Here is a 14,457-nt window from a genome sequence, read left to right on the forward strand (position 1 = left end):
ACCCCCCTTGCCCTTACTCTCCCACCTGCTTTATTTGGTAATACAAATAGAGCATAGAATTCACAAGGACACTCACTGGTAGTAATTGTCTGTATAGGGGCTGATGGTATTTCATGCCTTCAGAAATGACAGGGATGAAGGAATCGAGCTCTCCCTCAGCACATTTGCAGATGACAAGGAGCCAAGTGGTGCAGCTGACACACCTGAAGTACAGGATGCCATCCAGAGGGACCTGGACAGGCCTGAGCAGTGAGCCCATGGGAATCTCATGGGGTTTGACAAGACCAAGTGCAAGGTGCTGCACCTGGACTGGGGCAGTCCCTGGTGTCAGCACAGGCTCGGGATGAACAGATCGAGGGCAGCCCTGCTGGGGGAGGAGAGGCTGGACATGACCTGGAGAACCAAAGCTGGGCATGGCCCAGAAAGCCAAACATATCCTGGGCTGCATCAAAAGAGATGTGATTAGACAGTCAAGGGAGGTGATTCTGCCCCTACTCTACCCCTCTACTCCACTCTGGAGAGACCCCACCTGCAGTGCTGCAGCCAGCTATGGGGTCCCCACCACAAGGAGGACATTGGCCTGCTGGGGTGAATCCAGAGGAGATCCAGCAAAACGATTAGGGGGATGAAGCACTTCTCCTGCAAGGAAAGGCTGAGAGAATTGGAATTTTTCAACCAGGAAAAGAGAAGAATTCAGGATAACCTAATTGTGGCCTTCTACTACCTGAAGGGAACTTAAAGGAAAGATTGGAAAAGACTATTTACAAAGGGCATGTAGTGACAGAACAAAGGGAAATGGCTTGAAAACTGAGAGTAGGTGTAAATCAGATGTTAGGAAGAAGTTATTTACTATGAAGGTGGCAAGACCCTGGAAGACGTTGCCCAGAGAAGCTGCCCAGAGATGCCCATTCCTGAAGGTGTTCAAGGCCAGGTTAGACAGAGCTCTGAGCAACCTGGTATAGGGAAAAGTGTCCCTGCCAATGGCAGGGGGGCTGGAACTAGATGGTCTTAAAGATCCCTTCTAATCTAAATCATTCTATGTTGTTTGTTTTTTTTTTGATACTGTGATTCAAGTCTTGCATCATTTCACACAGATCTTACAATGTAGACCACAAGTGTTTTTTGTAGAAGTATAACAGCCCCCCTACTGTTCTGCTGGCCTCTAAGGATGTTTGATTTTTATGATACTTGAAATATTAGTTTGATATAGCACCAGCACTAGTCATTAACTTCATATTATTATACATTTTCAAGGAAAATATTTGGAAAAAGGGAAGAGCAGGAAGTTGTTTTGTACACAAACACAATGAGTTTCAGAATCTCACAAACAGCTTATCGATACCATTTATGTCAAGTTTGCAACCGACCCATTGGCTGTACATGTCTATTTTTCTGTAGCCTTAATTAACTTTTGGAATATTGTTAACATAGAGCATTCCTTGCAAGAAAGGCATACTCTCCAGCTGAACACAGTTTCTGAGATTGCCAACCACGTCTTCTTTTTCTGTTTTGAGCTTCCTCTTAATAGTAAATACAAAGACTTGGCTTTTATTGGAACATAGCTAGCTGATGTTTGCTGAAATTATAATAACAATTGAAATGACAATAATTTATGATTTGCTAGATTTTTATTAGTATTGAAGAATATGCAGTATTCTTTTTTCAGCAACTGTCCTTTCTGCATCTAAACTATAAACATCACAGACTCAGGTTTCTATGCTTATTTCTGAATAAAAATCTACAAATCTATTCATTTTTTCCATGAGGAAAAAAAAAAAAAAAAACTCATGGAGAAGGGTTTCAGCAGAAACTCTGTACTGTAGTTTCTGGTACGCTCTGTAAAGGATCTTGCAAATTCTTTTGAGCTGGAGAATAAACTTTAACCACTTTATGCCCTTCACACACTAATGAGTGGAGAATGTTCAGGCAAGACAAAGGTGCTATGTTGGGTTTGCAAGGCCAGGTTTTCTAAGGCAGACAGGGTACAGCAGTGGCTGCTATGAGAAGCTATCAGAAGCTTCCCCCATATCCAACAGAGCCAAAGCCAGCCCCCTCTATGATGGACCTGCCACCGGCCAAGCCTAAGCTGGGATAGTGTATTTAAGAAGGGGAAAAGGTACAACACAGTTACATACTGTATAGCTTATCAACAGAACAGAAGCTGGAAAGATGATGGCTCCTAACCTCATAATTTATGTAAGGTTTATCAAGAGGACTACAGGAACCAAAAGCACTCTCTGTTCTAGAGCAGCCAAATGAGATTTTTCAGAAACTTTCTAAGAATATCAGATTTGACAGTACAAATTAGGCCTGTCTACCTGGAACAGTCACGCTCTGTGAGTGAGGCTATTTCTCCCTATTTATCTCTCCTGACTGGAGAGTCAGGAACAGATACAGATATTGTGCCCCATGCAGTACATCAGAAAACTACATTAACTAGAGGTATGTAAGCAGTGCAGAAGTCCAAATTCCTAGAATTACTGTTCTGAGAAATTATTTCTTTGAAATTGAGGCAAGTAAAAAAAATATATATATATATAATTTCCAAGTTCTGAAAGGACTCGGTGACACCACCAAGATATTGGATTACATAGTTCATGGGAGCCCAGTTCAGTATTTGAGTCATTGCTCTTATGCACATACAGTGCCTAAGTAGCTACTACATACAGTGGCTCAGAAAGTAAAATTTAATAGTTTTCACCCTGGGCAACACAAAAGTTATAGTAAAGTGACTGTGCAAATCACTGTGTTGAGTTTAGTCTACTCCTTACAAGTTCTTTTTTAAATTTCAAAAGTCACTTTATATTTTGAAAGCATTAAAAAATTTTACAACCACAAGGAAAGCAGTAATATTATCACTCAGGTGACTGGTACATTCATATGCCTTTGTAAGGAAATACCTCATACAGCCATGTCCTGCTAACGTCTCTTCATGTCACCAAAAAAATTCTATCTGAAGATGCTTATTTCAAATTGCATAACAGTAATTCAGTGATAGGACTGAAGGACACAAATTACATATTCAAAAGTCATTATTAGGGTTCCATATAAACTGACTGGAAATTTATCATAGTGACATATTAGTCTAAATTAGAGATAGCCACTATACTTAAAGAAGACACAGAAGTTGATGTTATAGGATTCTTTCTGTAAGTTTGCTCATGATTCTATGATTTGCTTTTCCTACAGGCAACACTAAACACACTAGTTATGTGCCTTACTTCAATAAACCAAGGCTAGTTCTAGCTTCTGAAATAAGTAGCTGACATGCAACATAGCCATCTTTGAGAAGGGCAAGACTGTAATGCAGACTACTCATTACTCAGCCTGTGCAAGCTGAGTAGGAACTTTATGTAGCAGAGATGTAATTTATAAAGCATGTTTCAACATCCTCAGCAAAATCATTACATTATTTTTAGCAGTTGGGCCCTGTCTCTTTCTGCTGAAATGGAAACCACAGAAGATATTAATTAAATGAAAGTGTAATTCAGAAGGGTTTTCATTTCAGAGATTCAGCTTCCAAGGATAAAAAGCACAGTTAGATATTTACTGTTAAAGTTCAGCCTGTTTTAACAGGATGCTGAGAACTCTCTGTTTTTATCTACATTTCAGCTACAGCTGGAAAGGTGAAACCTCTCAACCCAACATGCCACATACCCAAATTTCAAAAGGGCAGGAAACTAGGAGACTTGCCAAGGAAATGGAGAGCACTTGGAAGTACTCAAAGAAGAAAAATGGCAGTGATTCCCCAAGGCTATAGCAACAAAGTCCAGCAATGACCTGGACATGTAGTAAAGGCAAAATTGAGTTTCTTTGGGCTCTGTTCTGGGTGGGTTTTTTTTGGTTGGTTGGTTTTTTATGCACCGAAGGAAAAGTTTAAAATAGCTCACAAACTTTGAAAATTGCTGTCATTGAAATGCCAGACTCCAAAACCTGACTTTCAGAACATAATGAATTCCTATGGCACACTGGTATCTATTAAAATGTTTTATGCTGCAAATCATGCTTAAGAACTATTTGTTTGTAGTTTTTTACAGACTCTATAGAGTAGCTCAACACTCCTCTTATTTGCACAAATTGAATTCAGATCATTAATGTAAATAAAACATTCCCTGACAAAAGTATCCAAGTATCCTCTAACTTCTATGTTTCAAACTTAGGAGCCCAAAACCAGGAGCCTGAATACTCAAGACAGCAAATTCCAAACAAGTCCAGTGGACTATGAAAATGAATGAAATAGGGGAGGTGTGCCTTCTTCCTACAACTTTTGCTTTGGACAGTCGATGCCTGCATTGCCTTTATGTTTATTCCATTCCTCTTGCTCTCTTCTTTTGTTTGTTCCTTCACTAAGCCCCCCAGCAATCCCCTCAGGATTTCAGAGAATGAAAATATTAACCCTAATATGCTTTCTGCTCAAAGAGTTTGTTGTTATCTAGCACAACTGGCTTCCCCTGCAAGACTATGAAGGGCATACATCTTACTCCAGCTTTGTGCATGATCTTGCATACTTACACCACAAATTTCAGCCTCTTGGTATTATTGTTATAAATCCCAATCTGCTATCAGTAATTTAAAACTGAGCAAATGGCAGAGAAAGTTTTTGACTGTGATACTCTCACAGTTTATGGATACTGTAGCTGAAGAATTCTGCCAAGAGTAATTTTGGTTCTTAAAGCCTTGGTTCAAACTCTATAGGCTTCAAATACTATTTGAGTCACAGCTTTACCTTCAGAACCTACCTAGCCACAAGATGATGGTGGTTGTTTTAGCTGAACACAAGCGATCAAGATCTTAAATGGAAGCAGTTCTCTCATTACGCTTCATTTTCTCATAAAACACTTCATTTTTGCAAACTCAGCCAATTTAACAAGCTTTCTGGTTACTTTGACAAAGTCTTCTTTTCCAATACCAATATAATACTTTTCCTAATAACTGGGAAACCATAATTAGAAGGTTTTCTCAAGCTTTCTTTGAAATAGAAATAAAAATAGCCTTTAATAGCCTGAGGTCTGTTATTATTAGGGTCAGTGCACATGAAAAAACTAATTTGGTTTTGCTGAGAAGAGTAATAGTTATGCATATTAATTATTTAGCTTATATAGAAAGTAGCACAAAACTGACAAGATCTGATCTACAATAATTATTTATCAAAACCACTCATCTGAGTCATATTTCAGCATATTGAATTACAAATGTTGTAAGGATTTGTTTTAGCAACATCCCTTGAGGGGGAAGTTTTCCACACATGGAAAAGAAAAAAATGCAGAGATCCAAATAATATATTTTCCTTGACTGGCTGTTTCTGATAAGAGCTCAGGTGAGAGAGGGTCATCTCATCCTCATCCATTACCACCATTTTTTTCCATAAATTCAGTTACATCTTTAATTAAGCCAAATGTTAGTAATAATGTATGGCTGAATTAATGTAGAATCTCTAAGCTAAATTTTTTCTCAACTGTTGCTTTCAAAGGTAACAGCATTGTCTGCCAGCTTATTTTCAGCAGCTTGAAATTGATTGTTTAGTAACAGGTGGGCATGATTCCTGCAATAACCAAGGAAAATTAATTAGCAGGAAATTCAAACAGCAGAAAATCTCCCAAAAACTTGCAGCCACCTGTTAACAAAAACTACATCAAAACACTACTAGCAACAAACTCTGCTTTTTTATCTCATGCATAATTAAAAGCTGTCCATAGGAAAACTCAAAGCACAAAACAAGTGTGGAAACAAAAAAAGAAGCTGACAAGCAGCAAAAATGCAATAATCTTGTATGCATACACTAGCAGATATGCATATATAGTAGGAGAGCAGGTCCACTCCTAAAGCTCTGTCACCAGATTAAAGGAGAGTTGCAGTAACATCAAGCAAATCTAACACAGTCATCCTGTTCTGAGTTCTAAATATAACACACTTCAAATACAATTTAAGACAGCACTTTAAAATGCCAATTGAAGAATTCATAAATTTCCAATCAAAGACAACAGTATTAAGTCAGGTATTTTGAAAAAGTTTACCAGACATAAATACATTTAGATTTACTTGTAGTCTTATTTCTGCATTGCAGAAAGCAGCTCTACTTGATAAACTGCTGGCGTACCTTATAAAACTTATTTTTTAATATGTAAACCCTGCCTCCCTAAGCCAATGAATGTATCCCCAACATTAATAATGTCTCAATCGATATCCTTTGGGAGGAGACATAGAAATTCTCCCACTCCTTATTGTGACTTGATTACTTTTAGCCTAATTTTTACAGCTTAATACCAATTTTTTAAAGAGCTGGTATTAGCTGATATATCTGCATATGATTCTTCCACCTGCTGCCTCCTTCCACTGTCCATTTCCACATGGCACAGGTCATCATTAATCTAAAAGGCTCCCAACAGATCATTCAAAGGTGTTGAAACAGCTCTGTGCTCTGTTAACTGCAAGACAGTCCACAGTGAATATTGCACACTGAAATAGCCAGCCAGCAGTAAGAGTTGATTCTTCTTATTATATCTACAACAGAAATGAGACTCCTACTGACGCCCCAAAAGTACCATTTTGGAATAAAAAAAATTTATGAAACCATTCTTACTTACACAGAACTTCACTTCTCTTTGCAAAAGCTGCACTGAGTTTAGGCTGCACAGGGAGGACCTAAGCATGGACAGCATCATCCCTCTCAGGCTTTGGGAGAAATATGGATACTGACTGAGTATGCAAGGATGAGTTTTGGAAAGGAAATTCTAAACAATGAGGTGCTCAACGCCTTCTTCACTTTGGTCTTTTTAGGTAAGATTTGCCTTCAGGTGTCCCAGGTCACCAAGACCAGTGGAAAATTGTGTCAAGACACATCTACCCATGGTGGAGAAGGATCAATATCTAAATAAACAGGAAAAAAACACAAGTCAATCAAACCTGATTTGATGCACCTAGGAGTGCTGAGGAAGCCGGACCATGTCACACTTGAGGCCAACCTGAACTGTCTTTGAAAGGTCAGGGTGACTGAAAGAAGCTCCTCAGAAATGGAAGAAAGCAAATGTCTTTCCTATCTTTGAAGAAGGCAAGGATCTAGGGAACTATAGATTAGTCAGCCCCACCTCCACCCCTGGGAAGATAATAGTATCCTCTGAACAGATTAAGGACAAGAAAGTAATTTGAAATAGTCAACGCCAATTTATGAAGAGGAAATCATGCCTGACCAACCTGATAACCTTCTAAAGTAGATGACTAGGTTTGGTAAACAGGAGAAGAGCAGTACATGTTGGTTATCTTAGCAAAGTCTTTGATACTCATATGACATCTTGAGACAAGCTAAAAAGTGCAGGCTAAATAAATGGACAGTGAGATAGACAGAAAATCTGAAGAGTCCCCAGCCTCAGAGAGCTCTGATCAGATGTACAACATCCATTTGGAAACAAGTAATTTATCAACATACACCCAGGTAAACAAGTGCTGGGCCAGGACTGCTTAACCTCTGCACAATAAGGCAGAGAGCACCCTCAGGATGTTTTCAGATGATAGGAAACTTGGAGGATGAGTTAGTACACCAGATAGTTTTGGTGACATTAAGAGGGACCTAAACAGGCTGGAGAAACTGGCCACTGGGAATATCTTCAAGTTCAGACGGAAATGCAAAGTCCTACAACTATTAAGAAACAACTATTAAGAAACAACCTCAGGCACTAGAAGGGCAGTGGAAAAGCTACTTGATAGAAACCAATCTGGAGGTGCTGGTAGACATGAGCTGAACATGAGGCAGCATTGTGCACTTGCAGCAAAAGTGGACAACAGAGTTGCATTAGGAAGAGTATTGCCAGTAGGTCATGGGACATGATCATGGCCCCCTATTTCATGCTGGATCCTCTCTGGAGTGCTGGATCCTCTCTGGAGTGCTGGATCCTCTCTGGAGTGCTGGATCTTGCACTGCTTTCCGTAGTAGAGGAGAGACATGGAGGAAATCCAGTGCAGTGTAATGAAGATGATTAACGGAGCAGAGCATCTGTCATACCAGCAGAGGCTAATAGAGAACTAGATGTTCAGCCTGGAAATGAAAAGGCTGAGGGGAAACTTATAATCGTGTATGAATACCTAACAGCATTAAGAGAAGCTAGAAACTCTTAGTCATGTCCAGAAAAGGGACTAGGGACATGGCAAATTTTATGTGAACATAATGAAAATAATTTTTTTGTACTCTGAGGGTGATTGAAAACTGGAATTGGCTTCCCAGAGAACTTGTGGAGTCTCCAATGCTGAAAACACTCAAAATCCAACAGGGCACAGTCCTGTAAGCCACCTGTAGAAGCCAGCTGTATTTGACCCTGCTCTCCAGAGGTCCCTTCCATCTTCATCCTTTCTTTTCTATGATTCTGAGAAATAATTTAAACAGAATTCTTAAACCACCTTTTACAGAAAGAAATGGTAAGAACTGATGATTGCATTTTCTAGGTTATTGTTGGGATGTGGACTCAGTCTCCTGCTAATTAATTCACAAGTTCAGCAGCTGCCAACAATGTCTACATAACTGTATATTTTAAGTTTAAAATCCCAAGATTCTTCAATAAGCAGTTTTAAAATATGTGCATCATAAACAGAAGTATGTGATGTGAAATTTTAAAATTGATTTGGCAACTTTACATGAATCCTCCCCTTCTCTGTATGCGATTGCAATGGAAGACATCTGCCTAGAGAAGATTGCATCATCTTTGTAGATATAGACTGTTCAAAGGGAAGCTTCCAGCATAAATTATTTGTAGTAAAAAACATTTCAAGCCTAACGAGAAGTACCTTCAGCAAACTCTGCTACATTCACTATGAGTGTACTGTTTGAAGCTCCAGTTTTCTTTTAATAGCTGTATACAGCACCCTTTTTCTTACAGTGCTGTCTCAGAAAAAATCAGCTTTTACTATTTAGCCACCAGATATTTCTTCCATTTGCCACTCTCACCATATTTCAGACTGTATGTTTCAAAGCCACGCACAAGTAGATGGTAATCCTACTCTGCATATTAGTCTCCACATGAGGTGACCAGACCTGTGCTCCTGTGGCTGACTTTTAGCATTATTTATTTCTGCAGCAGGAAAAAAATACCATGAGCAAAAGAAATTAAACAGGAGAGAGGGTCTTCTCCTCGGAAAACTGAGCTATGAAACTGGGCTGGCAAATTGGCTCCACATCATAGCAATATTATCACTAGCTATGTGATTATCAAATCACCACCATACTAACCTGATGCTAAACATTGAGATCAAGTATTCAGAAAGGCACAAGATGTGCTCCAAGCCTGTGCCTGCCTCCCTATGTATTTCCTGAAGGGCAGGAAGGATGGGAAGTTAGGCTAGCAGTTCAGATTCTTTTGAAGGACATTTGGGGCTGAATGCAGTTAATCTAATTTAAGTTAGTTTAAGGTACTTGAATTTACTGAACTGGGGACTGAATGTCCCTGGATTGTCCTATAAAGAAGGGACTACAAACAGGACTTCCAGGGTCAATTCTAAAAAGCCAGTGAGATCTCTCTTTGACAGCGGCCATTAATATTTACTATTGAATGAGACTAAAGAGAATATGCTTCTAGTCTACACACTTCAGATAGGAGTATAAAGCTGCAAAAGATGATTATGCACTTTGAAACTATCCATGTTATATTTAGTTGAGAACAAGAGAGTGGTTCAAAGAGCATATAAGACAGCTATCACTAAAACACATTAACTGATTTAATACTTGAGCAGTATCTTAGCATACAATTTGTTCCAAGCAGTGTTACAATGGAGAGAACTTGGTACCCTGCACAATGGTATGTACAGGCTGTGAAATAGTGAGCAATACTTGAAAAATTGCTCTTTCAACATTGTTTTAGAAATAGATGAGCAATTAGGATACTGCTTTTCACACAGTATCCCTCATGTGCTCTGTGGGAATATCTGATCAAATACAGAAGAATGAAAACAACCACATTTCTCACCTCTCCAATAGACCAGATAATACAGAATTCAGACTGGCCTGTGTTTTTCATTAAACAAGATATGTTTACAAGTTAGATGAAAGCAATACTTGCTCAAATGACCTCTTTTCCACTGTTTGGAAGATTTATTGAAAGCAATATAGAACAGCAACAATAGTCAATCACAGGTGGCAGACTGCCCTTTTATTGGGCATACTGAAGCCAATTAATCTAAGAAAGCTTTCTCCCTTTACCTCCTGGAGGCAAGTATGCTTAGAATGCATTTTAAAATTCTGCAGCAATAAAGGTGCTGAAGCTATTAATTTGAACTTTGAAAAATTATTTACAGGCACTTGAAATGCTAAGAATTAACATTCTACATACTCTGCTGGGCAATATAATTTGATTAGATCCAAGACTTAAAGTTCTAAAACAAAGCCTTGTGGTACTGCCATCCTCAAGGGTAGCAGGGGAAGATAAAGGAATGCTTGTGAAAGGAGATAAAAGCAGTAGAAACACTGAAACTTGCTTTAACACTGAGTAAAGTGGGTTAATAACAAGTCTTCAAATAATGTCGCAAATGAAGGTGGATTACTGAACCAGGAACACATATACAGCACAAAAGTAATCAGTTACTCAAATTTATTTCCAGATGTCAGATTATCTGTTATTTATATGACACACCAAAGGCCATTTGAGGTGAAAAGCAAGTCCATAATAATCTTATTAATTATGAAACATCAAAACCCAAGATGTCTTAATTCATGTTCTAATTTTTGCAGTCCATGTGCTTCTAATTAGAATTGCTGTAATATATTCTCCTGGGAAGCATATAAGAAAAGTGAATAACGTTTTAGTGACAGCTTCCTCTTTTAGGGCATAACCTTAAATTCTCCTTTATTCTTGGATTACTTCAAATATCCTCCTTGGATTATCTTCATTGTAAATTAAATTATAATCTTACCAGTTTCACAGCTAGGCCCAGTGAAGCCTTGTGGACAGGCACACACATTGGAAGCAATACAGGCTCCTCCGTTCCTACACCCGTCTTTGCAAAATGCTGCAAAATGCAAAATACAATGTATGGGTAAGAGAATCACACTCAGCAATCCTGCAGGTGGACACAGTCTGCCAGCAGGCTGGCACAGAACACCGCCCGCGTGGCACGGAGTGCGGAGACTGCCTTCTCCAAAGGATAGAGGTCACAAAGAGATGGTTTATGGCCCCCCTGCCTCACTGGCCAGATGGGCTGACAAGCTACAGAAGGAGATTAGAGTAAATCATCTGAAGACAACAGCTCCCATATGTGCTCCTTTGCATGCACTGGGAAGCAATGAAAGACAACATCTTCCCTTGGAACAGACCCTTCCTAGGGCAGTGCTGGTCTGTTCTGCCACCCAAATAAAGGCCTGAACATAATAGGCACAACTGAATATTAAACTGTCTGGTTACCTCAGTCCTTTATTAAGCAATTTAAGAGAAACAATAAAAATACTAATTTTGTCTCAAGGAATTCTGAAGAACTTTGAAACTTTTAGCATTTACAGCTTAAAGTCAATCCTTGGGTTTGTTCTTTGGCATGCTGCGCTTACATATTTTGATGTAGTGCTCTCCAGGAGTGCATGCCACTTCTTTGGACCCAGAAATGCAACAAGTTCTGCTTGAAAACATAGTAGCTGTTGTTCTGATTGTACCTGCAATATGGAATTGGAAATGCTCTGGCCAGAAGAAACTGTAGGTAAGACTAGGCATCTGGAACTTATAACCAACATAAAGAGTTGCTTCAGGGCACTGGTCTAGCCCTGCACTTGTAACCAGCCAGAGGTGCCAGGCTTTGCTTTGCAGCTGCTCTGTGTAACAGCACCATTGATGAAGTCTTCTCGCTCACCTGAGAGAAAACTGTTACAGATTTGAGCTATCCAGCTCTCAGTTTTGAGACACCAGCTTTGTGGTGCGAGACCATTGTCACAGAGACACCTAAGCTTCCCGATCCAGGAGTGCATGGTGCACAGGACTGCAGCTGGCAGCACAGTGCATGAAAAGCTGCCAAAGACATGGGGGCAAGAGGAGTATCCAGGTCTCTTTGAAGGACACTGGTATGCAAGACAGGGCTGCAGAGAAGTGCATGTCTCACATTTCAATACACACTTTTAGAGCCTTCTCCTGCATACTGCCTTCCCAATATTGAGGAGGGATGGCAGGGATATACTTTTCTTTCACAGTGGGGCCAGGTGCATTCTGAACTGTCAGATCTGCAGTCAGAGCTCTTACTCAGAAGAGCTGAACACAGTGCTACAGGATTATGCACCTTCTCTTTGACCCAAAGAATCTTTTAGTAGCTGGCTCACCTCCAGCAGAAGAATTTAGGACTACTACCAAGCACAGCACAGGAGTGAGCTGTGTTCTTCTTAAAGAAGATGTTTTGGGTTTAAACCTCATCAGAATAAGACTTTCTTCTTATTCCCAAGGGAGCCCAGCACAAAAGGACATATTTGCTGACACACCTCCCTCTACTCATGTGTTTGACTGGAAGTGAACCAGGATGCCATGTTTTACTAAGAGCTTATCTTTAGTATATATAGAAAAATTGTACTGTTAATTAGGTGATTGAATAGCTAAGACCTTAATCAGACATATCAATTAAAGGAATTATTTGGCAATAGAGAGCAGCAGAAGGTATCTATGTGACATTACCAGTGTTAACTCTGGACTCCTAGATTCTGACATCTAAAAGATCAAGAGCACTGAGGCCCAACCTCAAGGAACACTGGCTATGATAGTGCTGCATTTGTCCCACTTCCCACATCTGAGCTCATTCCCCTACAGCTACAATTCTTTTATTTTCAAGCATTCTCTATATCCTGTAGTCAGAGCTTGAGAGATTCCAAGGATCTAGGCCCAGCTACCAAGTATAATTTCTTCTGATGTGAAATGCAATAGGAATAAAAGCAGCATTGTACCTCTGGGAAAGCATCTTTTTAACACTAGAAATTTTAGTTCTAATATTTAGCAGTGAACCGGAATGTTAGAAAACATGACACTGCCTCACTTGTAGTGAAAGTTTTGTATGCCCGTGTCTACTGCTTTTCTCACTTACGATATCAAAACATACCAAACAATTTTTAGTTCACCCAAATAAAATAGCAATCACTGACCATGGACAATGTAAATCTGACAATGTTTTCATAGATGTAAGTTTCTTGGTAACTTTGGGCTTCCTTGAATGGTATACCATATATAGAAACTGCTGACACAAAAAATGAAACATAACTACTTCAAATTTTAGAGCCTACTATCTATGCATCATCTTCAAATTACTGCAAAGTGCCAAATGCATAGTCAGTGTATATATGCCTGTGAAGATCATATAAGTGAAGGACCCAAGTGCCTAGCCTGGCATTTTGTCTGTCTTGTTCAAGGCAAATGACCAGCACTGCATCACCAATGACAGAGCATTTCATTCAGGTTTCCAGCAGCTTACCTTTGCAGATGGTACCATTTCCTGTGTAACCTGGCTTGCAGACGCAGTTGTGCCCGCCCACGGTGTTGAAACAGAGTGCATTTTCATCACAGTTGTGCTGGTTCGTTACACATTCGTCATGCTCTGAAAAGGGAAGCAAGAACGGGATGGTCCTGAATTTTTAAAACCACAACAAAATAGGAGCTTTGCATAGGTTTCCAGATTAAAAAGAGAGAAACACAGTAGTATTTACTGGCAATAGGGCTAGCTATGTGAACATGTAACCATAGGATAGCCAGGGTATCTATTTTTATCCCATACTAGTATGTGATAACAGCACTGCAGCATAATTCCACTTCCATTAACAGGGAGCCACCATCATTACACTTTCTATGTGGGCTACAGTACTCTCATAAACATTTACCGAAGAGCTGGCTAGCATACTGAAAAACCATATGCTACTTCTACTGTATAATTTATTCATGCAGGTTGATCTTACGTGGGATTCTACGGGTTTCCTTCAGAAAGCTGACTAATGGTGCGAGACGCACGCTCCCAACTGCAAACGCCATGGTTAGCAGAAGGCAGGTCTTCCAAGTGCAGCCCATTTTCCCTCCCCTCAGCCCATACAAAGCACTTTATTTAGATGAAAGAAACAACCTGGAATCAGAGGTCTGCCTGCTTTTCAAGGGGCTTCTAGCACAGCATGTCCTAACACTGGAGTGTGATGGATGAGACTCCTCAGTCTGGTGACTAGGACATATTAGGAAATATCCCTTTTGGGAATAAATTAACAGTCTGGAGAATGTGATTTTGTATTGGCTTGCAGTGCACTACTTAATCTGAAGAAAAAAGCATTGCTTAAGTATTTAGGTTACAGAACATCTTAATGTTTTAGTTTGTGATTTTAAAGTAATGGTAAATGGAATTTTAAAATAAGATGCCTTAAAGTGTCATTCCAAAATGATACATGAAAAGCTCTATTATTTTCAAAATGAAGCATCTTAGTCTGTAGGAGTCAAAATAAAATGCTTCCATCTTCTGAAAATACTCCTTGCATTTTTGTTAAAT

The 14,457-nt window shown here is 39.5% G+C and overlaps 1 protein-coding gene across 2 annotated transcripts in view; it reads right to left on the reverse strand.

Annotated features, from left to right (window-relative positions):
* The window catches only part of NELL2 (neural EGFL like 2), a 131,679-nt gene that overhangs the window by 24,626 nt on the left and 92,596 nt on the right, over positions 1-14,457 (reverse strand). For both annotated transcript variants that reach the window (XM_021545323.3, XM_021545322.3), the window contains exons 14-15: positions 13,408-13,530; positions 10,891-10,986 (exon numbers count right to left, since the gene is read on the reverse strand). In XM_021545323.3, the coding sequence (XP_021400998.2) occupies positions 10,891-10,986; positions 13,408-13,530 (219 nt within the window). The remainder of the gene's footprint in view (positions 1-10,890; positions 10,987-13,407; positions 13,531-14,457) is intronic.

The sequence above is a fragment of the Lonchura striata genome, chromosome 5 (assembly GCF_046129695.1).
Source record: "Lonchura striata isolate bLonStr1 chromosome 5, bLonStr1.mat, whole genome shotgun sequence".
NCBI lineage: Eukaryota > Metazoa > Chordata > Aves > Passeriformes > Estrildidae > Lonchura > Lonchura striata.